This window comes from Manacus candei, unplaced genomic scaffold, assembly GCF_025592945.1.
Source record: "Manacus candei isolate 608988 ecotype Guabito, Panama unplaced genomic scaffold, ASM2559294v1 h1tg000158l, whole genome shotgun sequence".
NCBI classification, from domain to species: domain Eukaryota; kingdom Metazoa; phylum Chordata; class Aves; order Passeriformes; family Pipridae; genus Manacus; species Manacus candei.
This window is the reverse complement of record NW_026138206.1, coordinates 561,239-577,501: the sequence shown is the minus strand read 5'-3', so window position 1 is coordinate 577,501 and position 16,263 is coordinate 561,239. Positions and strand designations below refer to the sequence as shown.

The 16,263-nt window shown below is 56.4% G+C and overlaps 1 protein-coding gene across 3 annotated transcripts; it reads left to right on the top strand.

Moving 5' to 3' along the window:
* Positions 1-4,867: 4,867 nt before the first annotated feature.
* Positions 4,868-9,680, top strand: LOC127463358 (myosin light chain kinase, smooth muscle-like). 3 transcript variants are annotated; one of them, XM_051772674.1, is made up of 10 exons: positions 4,868-4,935; positions 5,779-5,858; positions 6,205-6,363; positions 6,708-6,798; positions 6,911-7,114; positions 7,552-7,769; positions 8,164-8,287; positions 8,369-8,521; positions 8,639-8,759; positions 8,836-9,146. In XM_051772674.1, exons 3-10 carry the CDS (start codon positions 6,348-6,350, stop codon positions 9,070-9,072), a joined length of 1,164 nt encoding a protein of 387 aa, XP_051628634.1. In that variant the 5' UTR covers positions 4,868-4,935; positions 5,779-5,858; positions 6,205-6,347; the 3' UTR covers positions 9,073-9,146. The 3 variants fall into 3 exon arrangements, with proteins under 3 accessions (XP_051628634.1, XP_051628635.1, XP_051628637.1); XM_051772675.1 differs by lacking the exon at positions 4,868-4,935 and adding an exon at positions 9,230-9,680 and having other exon boundaries at positions 5,377-5,858; positions 8,836-8,926; XM_051772677.1 differs by lacking the exons at positions 4,868-4,935; positions 8,164-8,287 and having other exon boundaries at positions 5,377-5,858; positions 7,552-7,779.
* The last annotated feature ends 6,583 nt before the right edge of the window (positions 9,681-16,263 follow it).

Sequence of the window (16,263 nt, the reverse complement as noted above, 5' to 3'; positions counted from 1 at the left end):
CTGTGCGGGGCCAGAGGGGCGGCTCCGGGGAGGGGCCTGGCTCGAAGGGGGGGACCCCAGGGCCAAAGTGGGGGGGTTATTCCCCTCACGGGGGGAACCCCAGGGCCAAAGAGGGGGTTATTGCACTTGCAGGGGGGAACCCCAGTGCCAAAGGGGGTGTCCAGCTCACAGTGATACCCCAGCCTCAAACTGGGGGGGTACTCCACTCACAGGAGAGACCCCAGTGCCAAAGAAGGGGTTATTCCACCTGCAGGGCTGACCCCAGCCCCAAAGAAGGGTGTCCCACTCACAGGGGATACCCCAGCCCAAAGGGAGGGTACTCCACACACAGGGGGGACCTCAGTGCCACAGAGGGGTGTCCTGTTCACAGGGGTCCCCCAGCTCTAAAAGGGGGTGCTCGGCTCAGGAAAGGGGTTCCCCAGCCCCAAAAGGGGGGGGGGGGTCTGGCTTAGGAAGGGGCTGCCCAACTCTAGGCCCGGCCTTGAGCTTCCAACTCACACCCTTGAAAGCCTCTGTCCTTCTCCAGAACCGTTCCTGGATGGCAGCAGACGTGGATCACGATTATGTGGATCACAATTAGCAGATGGATCACAATTAGCAGATGGATCACAATTAGCAGATGGATCACAATTAGCAGCCCCCACCCTCCCCCAGCACGGCGAGACCTCAGCACACTCAGGGGGTGACAGTTACCCCCCTTTCCCCCTCCCAAATTCCCCCTCTACCCAATTCCAGGCTCCTCCATCTCAGCTCTCAAGGGCAGGAGGGACCCAAAGGGCCAAGTCCAGGAGCTTTCCCGAGGGTTTCACAGGGATTTTTCCCACTGGTGTCTCTCCTTGCTGGCTGAGCTGTGTGGGGTGTCGGCAGGGGGGTCAGTCTGCAGGAATTTAAGGGAATAATGTGTATTTTGGGGATCAGGACACATAAAAGGCAAAAATAAGCAATAAATTTTGCAAATAAAGGCAAACCCCCCCCCAAACCTAAGAAGTCCTACAAAGTTGGTCACCTTGGACTCTTTCTCTGTGGGGCAGGTTGGGCTTCCTTGCCTGTTCCTTCCCTTCCCTGCCTGTTCATTCCCTTCCCTGCCTGCTCCTGCCCTTCCCTGCCTGTTCCTGCCCTTCCCTGCCTGCTGCTGCCCAAAGCAGAGCACGGGGGAGGATGGGGGAGTTTGGAGGAGCCGGGAAGCAGCTGGGGTGCTGATAACCCCCCCTCTTCTGGAGCTGCACTTATCTCTGAGCCCGTGACCTTCCCGGCCCAGCTGAGCCTCACCCGTGTGCTGGGAGCCCACGCCCAACTCTGGCCCCTCCGTCCCTCCCCTGTGCTGCTTTTGCCCACACTGAGGCTCTTGAGGTCCCAAGTGCCATTATTTGTCAGTCCCAAGGGGTGTTGTCCCAGGGATCCAGAGGCAATCCTGCTCCCTGGGGAGCTTCCTGTGCCACGGGAACACCATCAGTCCTGTCCCGGAGCCCCTTTGCCTTCCCGGGTTGGAGGAACAAGTTCAAGGTTCCCAAGGCTGCCTGGAGGAGCTGGATGAGGATCTCACACAGGGACAGGGTGATTCCTGAGCTCGTGCCGGGTATTTTGTGGTTTACTGACCTGGATTGATTTATTTTCCATGTATTTTCCAAGTGTTTTCCAAGCTCCTCCACACCCCAGCATGTCTGGCTGAGCCTCAACTCCCACCCATAGGTGCTCCCTCCAAAGCTGGGGTGCCACAACCCTTTCCAGAGTCTCAGGAATATTTCTGGGGCATCGGGTGTTTGCACAACCCCGATCCTGCAGGACTGGGTTTGCCCCCAGCCCCCGGGAAGGCTTTTTGGGGGGGGGAATGCTGTGGGGCTGGATTTAACCCGTGGCATGGGGGTGTCTCCTTCCAGAGCATTTTGGGTCTGGAGTTGCATTTGGAGGGGGGTTACTGTGCCAAAGGCCTGGAATGGCAGTGCCCTGGATGGGCTGGATGGGACAGGGAGCTGCTTGTTGGGACCAGCCTGAGCTCGAGCAAAGCCCTGTCCAAAGCCGGGGCAGGAGTGGGGGGAAGGGAGCCCAGCGGGGTCTGGCACCCCCAGTGCCAGCTCCCAGTGCCCTACACCAGCTCCCAGCACCCATCTCCCAGCGCTCCCAGCTGCCATTTCCCAGTGCTTCCAGTGTTCCCAGCACCCATCTCCCAGCGCTCCCAGCTGCCATTTCCCAGTGCTTCCAGTGTTCCCAGTTCCCGGTGCTCCCCGTCCCCGCCGCTCCCCCCGGGCCCAGCGCTGCTGGGCGACACGCGCTCCCCGCCTGGCCACGCCCACCGCCAGGTATGACCACGCCCACCGCACCATATAAGGCTCTGTCTCCGCCCACACCCTGACATGGCCCCTCCCACCACACCCAACAAGGGCGTGGCCACGCCCACCGCGGTTCGCAGTGGCCCGGCCCCGCCCAACCCGGAAGCCCCGCTCCGAAAGGCCCCTCCCCCTGGCCTGGCCCCGCCCCTAGCGCCTGCGCAGCCGGCCCCGCCCACAGTCGTCCCCTCTCCTGGCCCCGCCCCCAAACTCCCACGTGTCCCCCCCCTTGTCCCCTGAGTGTCCCCAACCCCCCACGTGTCCCCTCCTGTCCCCTGGGTGTCCCTGCCCCATTTCCATGTCCCTCTCTCGTGTCTCTGTGCCCCCCCCCGGTGTCCCCAGACCCTCCCTGTGGCTGCCACGTGTCCCCATCCCTGGTGTCCCCATGTCACTGGTGTCCCCCCGTGTGCCCCCACGTCCTCTGTGTCCTCCCACGTTCCTCCAATGTCCCCTGTCCCCCCATGCCCGTGTCCCCCCTGACCTCTGTGGGCCCTGTGGCTCCCATGTCCCCCCTGTCCCCAGTGTCCCCTTTGTGCCCTCAATGTTTCCCTGGTCCTCCCTGTGCTGGTTTAAAAGTTAACCAGCAGGGGGAATGAACCCAACTCAAAGGAGAGATTATAAGTCAGAATAACAATTTATTAAAATAATACAGTAAGTACAATAATACAAACAAACAATTGGTCTCAACCCACAAAAACCCAAATGTATAACCCAGTACCCTGGGGCCTGAACAAAGTGGTGTTCCTTGGGCCCTGTTTGAGTCCAAAGTAAAGGGAGAGGGGAAGAACCTGCTGGTGGGAGAGCTGCTGCAGTCTGGCCAGAACTGGTGATCGCAGTCCAGTGGTGGTCTAAGTCTGGTTGAGAGCGATGAGATGCAGCCGTCCTCTGGATCCCACGAGTGGGTTGAAAAAATGTTCCAAAACTCCAAGATTATATATCCTCCAGTTCAGGCAGGAATGCTTGGTACTCCCCTCAGGGCGGGGAGTTCACAAAGGGTGTGAGGACAGAAACATCCTTCTATCTCACAGGCCTCTTAACACCTAGTTTATAGCCTGAGGAGTCAGGCTCTATGGGTAGAGGGTGCGAATAGTCTATTGACAACAATAGTCTAGTTTCTGGGAAATGACATGGAATGCTATAGAATACAGTTTTGGGTTACACCCACCATGCTCTATGGGCAGAGGGTGCGAATAGTCTATTGACAACAATAGTCTAGTTTCTGGGAAATGACATGGAAGGCTATAGAATACAGTTTTGGGTTACACCCACCATGATGAACTGATCTCAGCTGTCCTAACTAGGACACTCCCAAACCCTCGGAGTGCCCCATCTGTCCCCATGTCCCCTGTGCCCCCCAAGTCCTCTGTGTCAGACCCAGGACCCAGCGAGGTGACCCTGTTCCCCCCCACATTATCACCCACAGCTGAGCCCTGCAGTGCCACCATTTACTGTAGGACCTACAAAAAAGCAGAGGCAGCAGAATCTGCACAAAAGGCTCTGACTCAGCCCAAAGTGGGGGGGGGGAGCTGTGCAGGGGGACATCGGGGTGAATAGGGGGATCCTGTGGGCACCCCATGGGCAGGTTTGGGATGGGGGGTGGCACCTGGAAATCCCATCCTGGCCATGCCAGGGCTTCTCTGGGGTAGGGGGGACAACATGATCCAACACATGAATGTCTGGATGGGAGTGCTAATGATCAATTAATTAATTAATTTTAGAAGGCACAAGGAGAGGCTGCCCAGTGTAATGAACCACTGGGCATTTTGGATGGGCCACATTCCCGAATCCAAAAGCAAAGGCATGGGACAGGGTGGGGGTCAGTGACCCTTAAATGAAGTGCTGTCGGTAATGAGGGTGGAAAATCCCAAAGGATGGATGGATCTACTCCCTAATCCCTGGACCAGCATCCAGCTTTTCCTGCTGTTGATGCCCCGTGTATGTGATGCTCCACCCAGCGCGGATGCGGCTCCCAAGGGATTCACCCTCCAGCCAAGCACTGCATCCCGGCGCATCCCGGCGCTGCCACAGATCCCCCAGATCCCGAATCTTTGTTCCCTCCCGGCCTTTTTCCTGCTCGTTTTTCTGCCCGTCGCCGGGAGCAGCGTCAGGCCAACACTGACATCAAGTGGCTGCCGGGATCCTTCGCTGGGCCGCATCCTGCCCTTCCCTGCGCCGGGAGCAGCCCAGCACCACCCTCCTCCTGCCCGGGAGAGGGACCAGCCGGGTCTCCCTCCATGCCCGGCCGGGCGGGTGGGATGCATCCAGCCGTGCTCCATCCACCCGTCCCCAGCCAGGCCACCCCCGTGTCCTGTCCTGTCCCCAGGACCAGTCGATATCCCAGCGGGATCGAGCCGAGCGCCGAGCCGGGAGCATCCACACACATCCCTCCCCCGCGGGGAGCCCCCTGCCCGCGGCACCCCCGGCCCGGGCTCTGCCCCGCCGCGGGCAAGGGCAGGGTGACAAAGGCAGGCGAGGTCGTGGTGGCCCTGCCACCGCCCGTCTGTGCCCAGTCCCTGCCCGAGGCCGCGGACTTTGTGCCGGGCGGGGGAGCGGCGGCGGGGACGTGTCTGGCGGCGCTGGCACGGCCCCAAATCTCGGCTCCGGACTGCAGGTAACCCCGGGGTGAACCCCCGCGGGGACACGGGGCTGCCCCGCCGATCTCGGGTCCTGATCCCCAGGTCGGGACTCAGCTCCTGGGGGAAATCACGGCGTTATTCCCGTTTTATAGCAGGGGAAGCTGAGGCAGTGTGGCCAGACAGCCCTGCTTTTTGGGGGTTAAGGGCTGGAAAACCCCGGGTTTTCCCTTCAAATCGCCGGGCTGGGAGGCCCGGAGGAGTTTTGTAACTCCCCATTCACCTTCATCCCGGCTTTCCTGAACCCAGAGCTGAGCTCCCCTGGGGCAGCTGAAGCCCAGGGTGGGGACATTGGGATATTGGCTGCAGGTGGAGCTGGAATTAGGGGGGCAGGTGTGGGTGCTCAGCCCCTCTGCGGGAACCCACCCATGGGTGGGAAGGGGGCGGGGTGTGCTGGGACTGGGTTTAACTCCTGAGAGACTGCAAGCTGTGGATTTGTGTTGGGAGGGCGGAGCAGGCTGAGCTCTCTGCCCTGTAATGAGGTGTGTTGAGTCTCTGAAGACCCCCTGCCCTGGGGTTTCTCTGGCTGAACTCCCCATGTGGCAGATCTGTGATCCTGCACGGTGCCAAACGGAGTGTTGGGGGGTTTGGGGCTGTGGTTCAGGGTCCAGGACACGGTTTGAGGAGGGCTCAGTGATGCTGGTGGTTGTTTATCCCCCAAGTCCGGAAACGCTCTGCTGGGAAGGAAAGGGAGGGGGGAGCCGGGGCTGTTCCCAGCACCGGAGAGGGAGGGATGCCCTTGGTTCTACCCCAGGACAGCCCCATATGTGTGGCCTCAGTTGTCCTTGGCCCCCAGTGTTGCCACTTCCCTCCCTCTCCAGCTCCCCGGTGGCTCTTCAGTGACCAGGAAGGGTCGAGAACCTGCTGGTGGCCTGGGACAGGAGGGACAGGACGGTGACAGGTCAGTGCTGTGGCTCTCGGGGTGGGGTTTGGGTGCTGCTGCCTGGCACCCTTGGGTGCCCCAGCCCTGTCCTCCCAGCCTTCCCATGGAGGGGACATGTAAGGAAATGCGTCCTTTGCCCTCCAAGTGCGGTTTTCCTGGGGATTTCCTGGCTGATGCAGGACAGGGCATGGGAAAAACATCAGCTCAGAGCCTGAGCCACTCCTGGAAAGGGGGTTGTCCCCATCTAAGAAGCGACCTGGCTTTAAAATTTGGTTTGGTCCCTTTGGGTCTATCAAGATGGACCTCTTGAGTGGGATGGGGAGTGTGGGTGCAGGTGGAGAGGTGATGGTGGTCTCAATAACAGGGAGAAGGTGCAGGGATCCGGGGAGCAGCCGGAGTGGAGACGTGGCCATTGTTTGCCCCAGCACGGGGCTGCCAGAGCCTTGGGGACACATCCAGCACTATCCTGACTGTGCCAGCACCCCCTGAGGAGCCAGTGACACCACCATGTCCCAGGCAGGAGGTACAGTGGAGCCCTCTGTCCCTGGGGAGGCACAAAGGAACCCAGCACTGGTGTGACTCTCTGTTGTTCCCTCGAATCAGCACCAACCTCCATCCCATCCCGGAGATGTTTCTCTTGGATTTTTGACCCTGAAAGCACCTTTTACCCCAAACCTGGCCTTCAGGGTGCTGGGCTGCTCCAGGAGCTCCTGTAGCAGCAGCCCCCGTCCCCACGTCCCCACCATGTCCCATCTGCACTGCGTGGGGAGGGTGGTCGGCCCTGGATGGAGCAGGGGGGGCACAGAAATAAGCACTGGGGGAAATGTACGGGGGGCCCTGCATGGCCCACCCTGCTCCATCCCCCAGGAGCTGAGGAGACCTTTGAACACCGCGATGTGGTCATCAACACCCAGGACAAGGTCTCGGACGTGTACACGCAGCTGGAGAAGCTGGGAGAGTAAGTGGGGGGGTTCCACATTCCCACGGCCTGGGCATGGACAGCCACAGCCCTGGTGGGATGCAGGGCGCTGGTGGTGACTCCTCCATCCCTCGCCCTCGCTCTGTCCCAGGGGGAAGTTCGGGAAGGTGTACCGGCTGCGGGAAAAAGCCTCCGGCAAAATCCGTGCTGGGAAGTATTTCCGGACGCGGACGGGCAAGGAGAGGGCGGCGGCCCGGGCAGAGGTGGAGCTGATGAACCTGCTGCAGCACCCCCGCCTGGTGCAGTGCCTCGCTGCCTTCCAGGGCCCCACGGAGCTCGTCATGGTGATGGAGTAGTGAGTGAGGGGGGCTGAGTCCTGTGTGGGGCGGTGGGGACGCTGCCCGGCTCTGCCGGGGGGAGCACTGGCGGTGGGGAGGGGTCCTTGTGCCGCGGGGTGCTGGGGGGGATGTAGGATGGAAGGGGAACCTGCAGACCCCGGGTTAAGGTTGGGGAGGTGCTCCCAGTGTGCTGAGTCTGGGTTCCCCGGTGGGACTGCCCCTCCTCAGAGCTGGTAGATCCCAGTGGGGTCCCCAGCACCTTGTCGTGCCCAGCATGGCACTGGGGAGGGGTCCCTGTGCTGTGGGGTGTGGGATGGATGGGGAACCTGCAGACCCCGGAGATAAGGGTGGTGGGATGCAACCAGAGCATCAGGTCCAGGTTCTGTGGTGGGGCTTCCCCTCCTCGGGCAGGGCAGACCCCCCCAGTGGGGTCCCAGCCCCTCGTTGTCCCCAGCGTGGCAGGGGGGGAGCTCTTTGAGCGCATCGTGGATGACGACTTCGAGCACACGGAGCCCAGCAGTGCCCAGTACGTGAGGCAGATCCTGGAGGGGCTGCAGTTCATGCACGGCCGGGCCATCGTCCACCTCGACCTCAAACCCGAGAACATCGTCTGCGTCAGCCCCGACAGCCACTGCGTCAAGATCATCGACTTCGGCCTGGCAAGGAAGCTGGGTGGGCAAGGGTGGGGGTCTGGGGTCTGGGGCAGGGATTGTGACCGTCACGGGGACAGGATTTGGCCCAGAACATCAACCAGGAGCGTGGTGTCCTCCTGCCTTGGTGCCACCAAACCTGGCCCTTCGTGGTGACAAGATGCTCTGGGGAAACCCACGTGTCCTCAGCCCTGCTGCTGAGGTGGAGACCCCCAAGACCCCTGTGGGTGCCCAAGAATGCTCTAAGAGAGCACCAAGACTCGTGATGGGTCCTGGAGGGTGGCAGCTCCATGGGCACGGGGGCTCATCCACTGATGGGGACTGGCGTGTCACTGGGCTGCTCCAGGGGGATCCCAGCTGGACGTGTGTCCTGGGGAGGTCCCAGACAGACACGTGCCCCTCCATCTCCTCTGCAGCTCCAGACACCCCCGTGAAGGTGTTACACGGCACCCCTGAGTTCATGGCCCCAGAAGTGGTGGCCTTCGAGCCCGTGAGCTTCTCCACGGACATGTGGAGTGTTGGTGTCATCTGCTACATCCTGTGAGTGGCCTCCTGGGAGCAGGCAGCTGGGGCTGGAGGGGAGGCCGAGCTGCCACTGATGTCCTGGGGTCACCTCTGCAGGCTGAGCGGGGAGTCCCCGTTCCAGGGGGACACGGACATGGAGACGCTGAGCAACGTCACGGCTGCCCGGTGGGACTTTGAGGAGGAGACCTTCTCTGAGATCTCCCCCCAGGCCAAGGACTTCATCAGCCAGTTGCTGCAGAAGGACCCCCGGTAGGACCCAGGGGTGGAGTCGGGCAGGGGTTTGGGGTGCTGAGGTTGGGGGGTGCTCTGTGCAGCCGAGGGTCTGATGGTGGAGCAGCCCCCCCGTGACCACCCCATCTGTCCCAGGCACCGGCTCCCCAGTGCAGGGGCTCTGCTGCACCCCTGGCTGCAGCACCCCCAGCCCAGCAGCCCCAGGGCGCTGTCCAAGGACAGGATCAGGCAGTTCCTGACGCGGCGCAAGTGGCAGGTACTGGGGGGATGATCAGGGTGTTGGGGTGGGGGTGGCTCTGGGTGGGGCTCAGTGCTCCTTCTCTTCCCTGCAGAAAACAGGGAAAGCCCTGCTGGCCCTCAACAGGCTGACCCTGCTGTCCCAGAGCCTGGAGAGGAAGGTGTCAGAGGCTCAGGATGAGGAAGGTGATGGCCCCAAAACACCCATCAACCCTTCTCTCTACTCTGCCCACCTTGGGCTCCCGGGCAGCTTCTGCCTCTTTTTGCTCCAACCTACCCTGGTGCCACTAAACACCCAGGCATGTCCCCACAGTGCCATTTCTGCTCCATGACCCAAGGTTCCCTCCATCCTCATCCCTCTGGTGCAGCCTTGGAGTGGGTGGATCCCACTCTGGGTGTGACCCAGATCTCTTGGGATCCAGAGCTGGTTCCTCCAGCATAGGAGGGAGGTGATGACTCCTCACCATTCCCTCTGCCCCTCTCCCATAGGCCAGGGCTGCAGCCCAGAAGAGGAAGAACCCTCCAGGGCTCTGCCCACACGGGGTCCTGGTTCCTCAGAGCTGCTGCCAGAGCAAGAGGAGGAGGATGGCAGGAGCACTGCAGCCCCAGGGGAGACAGAGCAGTGACAGGGAGGCTGTGTCACCCACCTCCTGGAGCACCTAGAGCAGCTGAGGAGAGAGGAGCAGGGGGGTGGTACCCCCTCCAGCAGCTCACAAGGTGACCCCTCCAGCCTGCCGTGGATCCAGACCCCAGACCCCCTCTCCTGTGGTGAGCTCTGGGGTCCCACGTTGTCCCTGTGTTGGTGTGGGGACAGCTGTCCCTGCAAGGAGCCCATGCTCCTGTCTCTCCATGGCCACCCAGGCTCGAGCTGTCACCAATAAAGCACCAAGGATCTCTGTGCTCCCTGTGCTGGTCCTTTTCCCCCCCAAAATCACTGGGAGGGGTGAGAAAGAGCTGCCCAAGCTGTCCCCCATTTGGGAGCTGGTACTGGGCTCTCCCCACCCTTCTCTTCCCCAGCAGTGATGTTGGCCCTGGGCACAGGGGCTGGGGTGGCTTTGGCAGCAGCCCTGAGTGTCCCTCTCTTGGAAGTCTTCCCTTGTCATCAGGGGGGTTTGGGGTCGTGTCCTGAGCCCACAGGACCAGGATGAGCCCTGGGCCCTTCCAGTCTCTCCATGTCTGGGCCAACTCTGGTACCAGCAGGGCTGGCAGGAGCCCAGGACCTGCTGTGTGAGCTCCATCCTCAGCCTAAGGAGGCAGCTGGGGAAGAGCTGGGTGTGTGGAAGCCCTGGAGAAGAACAACCTGGGCACTGGGCTGACCATGAGCTGTCAGTGGGCCCCTGGTACCGAGGGGGTGAGTGGGGTCCTGGGCTGCAGGATGTACTGCCAGCAGGATTTAGAGGGGATCCTTCCCTAATTTAGCACTGGTGAGGCCACTCCTGGAGGGCTGTGCTGTGTTCTGGGGTCCCAAGTACAACAGAGGCACCTGAGGGAGGGCTCCATGAAGGATGGGGGAGAGACTGGAGCCCCTCATCCATGAGGAATGTCTGGGAGAGATGGGAATGCAGCTGGGTGCAGGGAGGATGGAGCCAGGCTCTCCTCAGCAGTGCCCAAAGTCCATGGGCACCTCCTGAAACACAGGAGGCTCCACCTGAACCTCACAAAACACCTTTTTACTGGTGATGGAGAGCTGGCACAGGGAGCCCAGGGGGGTTGTGTGCTCTCCATCCTTGGAGATATTAAAAAACCTGTCTAGGCCTGGTCCTGGGCAACCTGCTGGGGCAGGGGGAGGGACCAGGTGCCCTCCAGAGTTTCCTTCCAGTGTCAACCCTTGTGTGATTCTGTGAAAATTGTGTGATTCTGTGGAAGCTGGTGGCCACCATGGCAGGAGGATCCACGGCAGGATTTGCCATTCTTCGGGCTCCAGAGATGGTAGAACAGCCAGAGTGCTGGTGGCCCCTTGGCTAGGGGGCTCCATGGCTCTTCTCTGCTCTTCTCTTGGGATGTGTCACCTCCCTGTCCCCTCGCTGTGGCACTGACCCTCCAGCTGACAGGGCTTTTTTATCAGTGCCCAGGCCTGGCTCAAGTTTTTGTGGCACAGGGCTGTTCCTGTTAGTGATGTCCATGGCTCTGACCACAGGAAGGACAGAGGGCTGTGGGGTGGCAGATTGTCACAGGCCCTGCCCAGGGCTCGGGGGTCTTGTCTCTTGTTGGAAGCAGGAGATAGAATTTAAGAAGGAATTTAATTTGGAAATTGGTGTGTGGACCTCCTGCTGGAGAAAGAAGAGCCCTTTTGGGACCCTCTGGAGAAAAGGAGGCTCAGAGGGGAACTTCTTGATCTCTCCAACTCCCTGACAGGAGGGTGGAGTGGGGGGGGTTGGGCTCTGCTCCCAGGGAACAAGGGACAGGAGGAGAGGAAAAGGCCTCAAACTGTGGCAGGGGAGGTTTAGTTTGGATATTGGGGAAAATTTCTTCATGGAAAGGGTTGTCCAGCCCTGGCACAGCTGCCCAGGGAAGTGGAATCCCTGTGCCTGGAGGGATTTAAAAGCCCTGTGAATGTGGCACTTGGGGACACGGGTCAGTGGTGGCCTTGACAGTGCTGGGGAAACAGTTGGACTCCGATCCCAGGGGGCTTTTCCGACCTGAATGATTCCATGATTCCTTGCAGGGTCCAACCCTGGCCCTCCAACAGCTGGGTGAGACACCTCCTGACAGAACTCACCTGCTTCCTCTCCCTCCCCTGTTTCCAGCAGGAGCTGTGGATTCGCTGCTCCAAGCGGGAGGAGAAACTCCTTAGAAACAAATAAACAAACAGAAATATTCCATATTCTATCCACAGCATTTGTTTTCCCATCCCAGAGTACCAGAGGGAGGCTGAGGAACCCCTTTCACACACATCACATCCCAGTTTTTGCCCGTTCTCTATCCCATGTTTTCCTCCTTACACAGATTCCAAACCCATCCCCTGGGAACCCTCTGAATGTGCTCAAGCTGCAGATGATAAGCAAACACCAAGTTGCTATAATCAATCCCTTGATGAGCTATTTACCATGTGACATTACCAAAATATTTCTGGTTGGGAATGATGTTTATCTTCCTCTGTTTTCCAAACTCCTTCGCAGCCTGGAAAATCCAAGTCCCAGGGCTCCAGACACGGAGTTTCTTGCTCTAATCCTGTATTTTATACTGTAAAAACTGATTTACCTTCAGAAGAAGCTGGTTCCTGGTTTCTTCTCCTTCCCATGGCCTAGCACATTAAAATGTGCAATTCAGGAAGGAATGAAGAGTGGAATTATACCTGGAACTCATTACAGCCTCTGAGAAATTCAGCAGCACTGAAAATAGAATTCTAATCTCAGCATCTCAGAGGCAAAGGAATTAAGATCTTGGTCCTTCCATCATGACAGACCCTTGGACTGACCTTCACTTCAGGCACACAACTTCAGAGCAGGTCCTGAAATCCTCAGGAATCCTCCACAGAGGCAGAAAGGATGAATGATGCCCTCTGGAGAACCTTGAGAGGGGGTTCCCACCTTATCTCAGGTCCAGCTCCTTGGAGGGACGTGAGGTGGGGTCAGCTGTCCAAACATCCTCAAGCTTCTGGAGCTTAATCCTCTAGTTCCAAGGGGTCTGATAACCCTGGGTTTGCCCTGGGCTGCATGGTCTAGGTCTGGGAATGCTTGGTTGGATGAGGGAATGCTGCCTGGGTAGCTCCAAAGTCAAGAAACAGTTTGTTTGTTGCTTTGTGCACCTACAAACTCTGTGGAAACCCCCCCAGAAGATACAATGTCCTGCCTGAGTGTTTTCCAGGGAATGGAAATTAATTAAAAAACCAAACTGAAATCAGCCTTAATGTAAAAAATGTAGCCCTGTGCACATGTTGAAGATGATTATTTGAATGTGTCGATTCTAGAACGGTGTTTTTAAGGACTTTTATTGCAGGGAGTGAAGAGCCTTGGGGTAATTTGAGTTGTCAGATAAACCTTCATGTATCAAACACCAGAAAAGAGCTGAAAGGAGAGAAGACACGAGGGTATGAGGACTTGGTGGTGACAGAGGCAGGGGAGGCTCAGTGGAGAGAGAAGCTGCAGGTGCTGAAGGAACATCAGGAACGCCCGAGTTGTGATGCTTTCACCTCTTGGTGAAGCTCCCCAGGGGAAGGGGACACCCACCGGGGTGTCCTCACTTCCCAAAGGTCCCAGCCATGTCCCAGCCGGGTCCTGAGGGGTCAGGAGGCTCTTTGTGGTCACAGGAGCTCAACAACCATCACCCCAAGGTGCAGCACCCAGGGGAAGAGCAGGGGAGAGTCATGAAGTCCCCCCAGCCAAGGGACCACAGCTGGTTTGGGTGGTCTGGATCCAATCCCTGGAGACATCCCTGTGCCTGGGGTTGGGATGAGGAGTGGGCAGGACTCCCCCCCCCCCCAGCCTCGTCCTCCTGGTATCACTGGTGCAAGGACTGCCATGTCCAGCCTGCACCAAACACCTCCAGCAGCCCCAAAATCCGGCCTTGGCTCTCTTTCCAGCTCGGTTCTGTGCCCGTGGGAATCAGCAGAACCCAAAATCCCTCATGGAACACCTCCCTGTGCAAAGGGGGCCCCGAGCCCCGTCCCTCCCAGTGCAGAGGCCCCGTTCCAGAGCCGGCTGTGGCAGCTCCATCCCCCTCGCAGCCCTGCCCGCGGCCAGGAGATGGTACTGTTGGGCTGGTCCTGCTCCTCCCGGCACCCACAGCCTCGGCTGCCCCTTCCCGAGGTCCTCTCACCTTCCCCAGCCGCGGGCAGGAAGGTGTTGCCAGCGTGGGCCTGGGGGCTCTGGCAGCACTTGGGTTTCATCCCAAACAGGTCACCCAGAGCAGCTGTGGCTGCCCCTGGATCCCTGCAAGTGTCCAAGGCCAGGTTGGACGGGGCTTGGAGCAACCTGGGCTGGTGGAAGGTGTCCCTGCCCATGGCAGGTGGGACTGGATGGGCTCCAGTGTCCCTCCCAGCCCAAAGCATTCCATGATTTTATGATCCTGGTGTGCAGCTGGATGCTTATGGGGGTCCCAGACCTTTGGGGTCCCCTCTGCCCAATAGCAGAGCCCATCCCTGGTGTGGGACAGCTCTGGGGGCAAGCCCTGGCCCTACCCGTGGTCCTGGTGACATCTTCCCCCTGAACACCCCTCTGGGACTGCACTGGGGTGGCTGTCCCTGTCCCCACCAGGCGTCACAACTCCTTCCCTTACAAACCCGGATCAGGGAATGAGACGTAAAACATTTAATGAGACACCGAAATATTTAATGAAACAAAAATATTTAAACCACAAAATGGAGCTTTGGAAAACGAGAACAAACCCAAATGTGGGTGACCCCAATTTTGGTGCCACTGAGCTGCCCCACGGCCCCTCCCCGACCTCCCGGATCCCGCGGATGACGCAGCGTCACGCCGGGGGAACCTCGGGAAGCGGTGGCGTGTCCCCCACCTGGAATTTGGGGTTTGCAGAGGGCGGGACGGGTCGGCAGAACAGGTCTGGCACGTTCCCCTGGTCCCTGCGGTGCCGAGGGCCGGGTCTGACACCTCGGCAGGGCTTGGGGGGACCGGAGACGCCGCGAGAGCCGGACGGACACGGAGACCTTGGAGTGTGGCCTGGGAGCTGTGGGTGAAGGTCTGGAGCACGGAGGATCCCGGGGGTACCGGGATCCCCTCCGGGTCCAGTGCCCACCCATCCCTCAGCAGAGGTCTCCTCGCATCTTAGGCTTGGGCAAGTTTTGCCAGATCTCAGTAAATCTCACCAAATGTCACCAAATATTGGTGAATCTCACCAGATCTCACCAAGTATCATCGGGGAACCTCACCAAACCTCACTCAGTCTCACCAAACCTCAGCCAATCTCACCAGATCTCAACAAATACGGGTGAACCTCACCAAGTCTCATCAAGTCTTGACAAATCTCAATAAATGTCCCTGAGTGTCACCAAATCTCACCAAATATTGGTGAATCTCACCAAATCTCACCGAGTATCATCAGTGAACCTCACCAAACCTCAGCCAATCTCACCAAATCTCAGCCAATCTCACCAGATCTCAACAAATATGGGTGAATCTCACCAAATACGGGTGAATCTCACCAAGTCTCATCAAGTCTTGACAAATGTCAATAAATGTCCCTGAATGTCACCAAATCTCACCAAATCTTGGTGAATGCCATGAAATGTCACCATGTATTTGTGAATCTCCCCCAATCTCAGTCAATTTCACAGAATTCCACTGGCCCTGTCCCACGAGCCCCCTGCCCATGGCACACCTTGTTATAAGATAAAAAGGACATAAAATAAAAAATAAAATAAATGAAACGATAAAAAATAAAAATGGACATTTTAAAATAAAAAATAATAGAATGAAATGAGATTGACATGAAATAATTTATTGAAATGTAATAAAATAATAAATGCGTAAGTTAAGAAATAAAATAAAAATTAAAGCAAAAATTAATTATATGAATAGAATGAAAGTAAATTAAAAAGCAAAAATGAAATAAAAGCAAAACCAATTTTAAAAAGAAAAATAAGGGAAGATAAAGTAAAATAAAGATAAGTAAGGATAAAGCAAACTAAACTAAACTAAACTGAGATAAAATAAACATAATTTATTTTTTAAAATAATAATAAATAAAAGACATTAAAATAAAATTTAAAAATAATAAAAAATAAAATAATGAAAATTTATAAAAATCTAATAAATAATAAAATAAAAAATTTTAAAATAACAGAAGATAAACTAATAAATAATAGTAAATTAAACAAAAATAAAATAAAAATAAATAAAACAATAAATTATAACAAAATAAGTAACATTTATTTAAAAATAAATAAAAGACATTAAAATAAAAAATAAAAATAAAAATGATAAAAATTAATAAAATAAATAAAAATGAAGTAAAATAAATAATAAATAATTAAATAAATAAGTAAAATAAATAATACAAATAAAATAAATAATAAAATAAAATAAAATAAAAATATCAAAAGATAAAATAAAAAAAATAAAATAAATAATATAATAAAATATAATAAAATACAATAAAATAATATAATAACATATAATAAATAAAATAAAATAAAATGAGGTAAAATAAAATGAGTAAAAGTTAATTTAAAAAATAAATAAAAGACTAATATAAATATTAAAAAATTAAAATATTAAATAAAAAATCAAATATTAGTAAAAATAAATGAAATAAAAAATCAAATATTAGTAAAAATAAATGAAATAATAAAATATAATAAAATACATAAAATATAAATAAAATAAAATATCAAACACAGCCGGACTCAGCCCGGCCGCAGCAGCGCCGCTGAGCTCCCTCCCCGCAGCCGGGGCAGGTACCGGGGCCGCCTCTGGCTGCGGCCGGGGCGGGGGGGCGGGGGGGGCGGGCTGAGGCGTTTATAGCGCGATAACGCCCCGGAGAAGTTGCAAACGCCGGCGAGCGGCGGCGGGGACGGGCGAGGACGAAGCTCCGCGCGGAACCGCAGCCGCCCCGCACCGCCCGCC

What these genes read in the sequence shown, in the direction of transcription:
- LOC127463358 (XM_051772674.1), top strand. An exon ending in GGTGTCATCTGCTACATCCT is followed by an intron (nt 8,288 to 8,368) that starts GTGAGTGGCCTC and finishes TCACCTCTGCAG; the next exon opens with GCTGAGCGGGGAGTCCCCGT. An exon ending in TGACGCGGCGCAAGTGGCAG is followed by an intron (nt 8,760 to 8,835) that starts GTACTGGGGGGA and finishes TCTTCCCTGCAG; the next exon opens with AAAACAGGGAAAGCCCTGCT.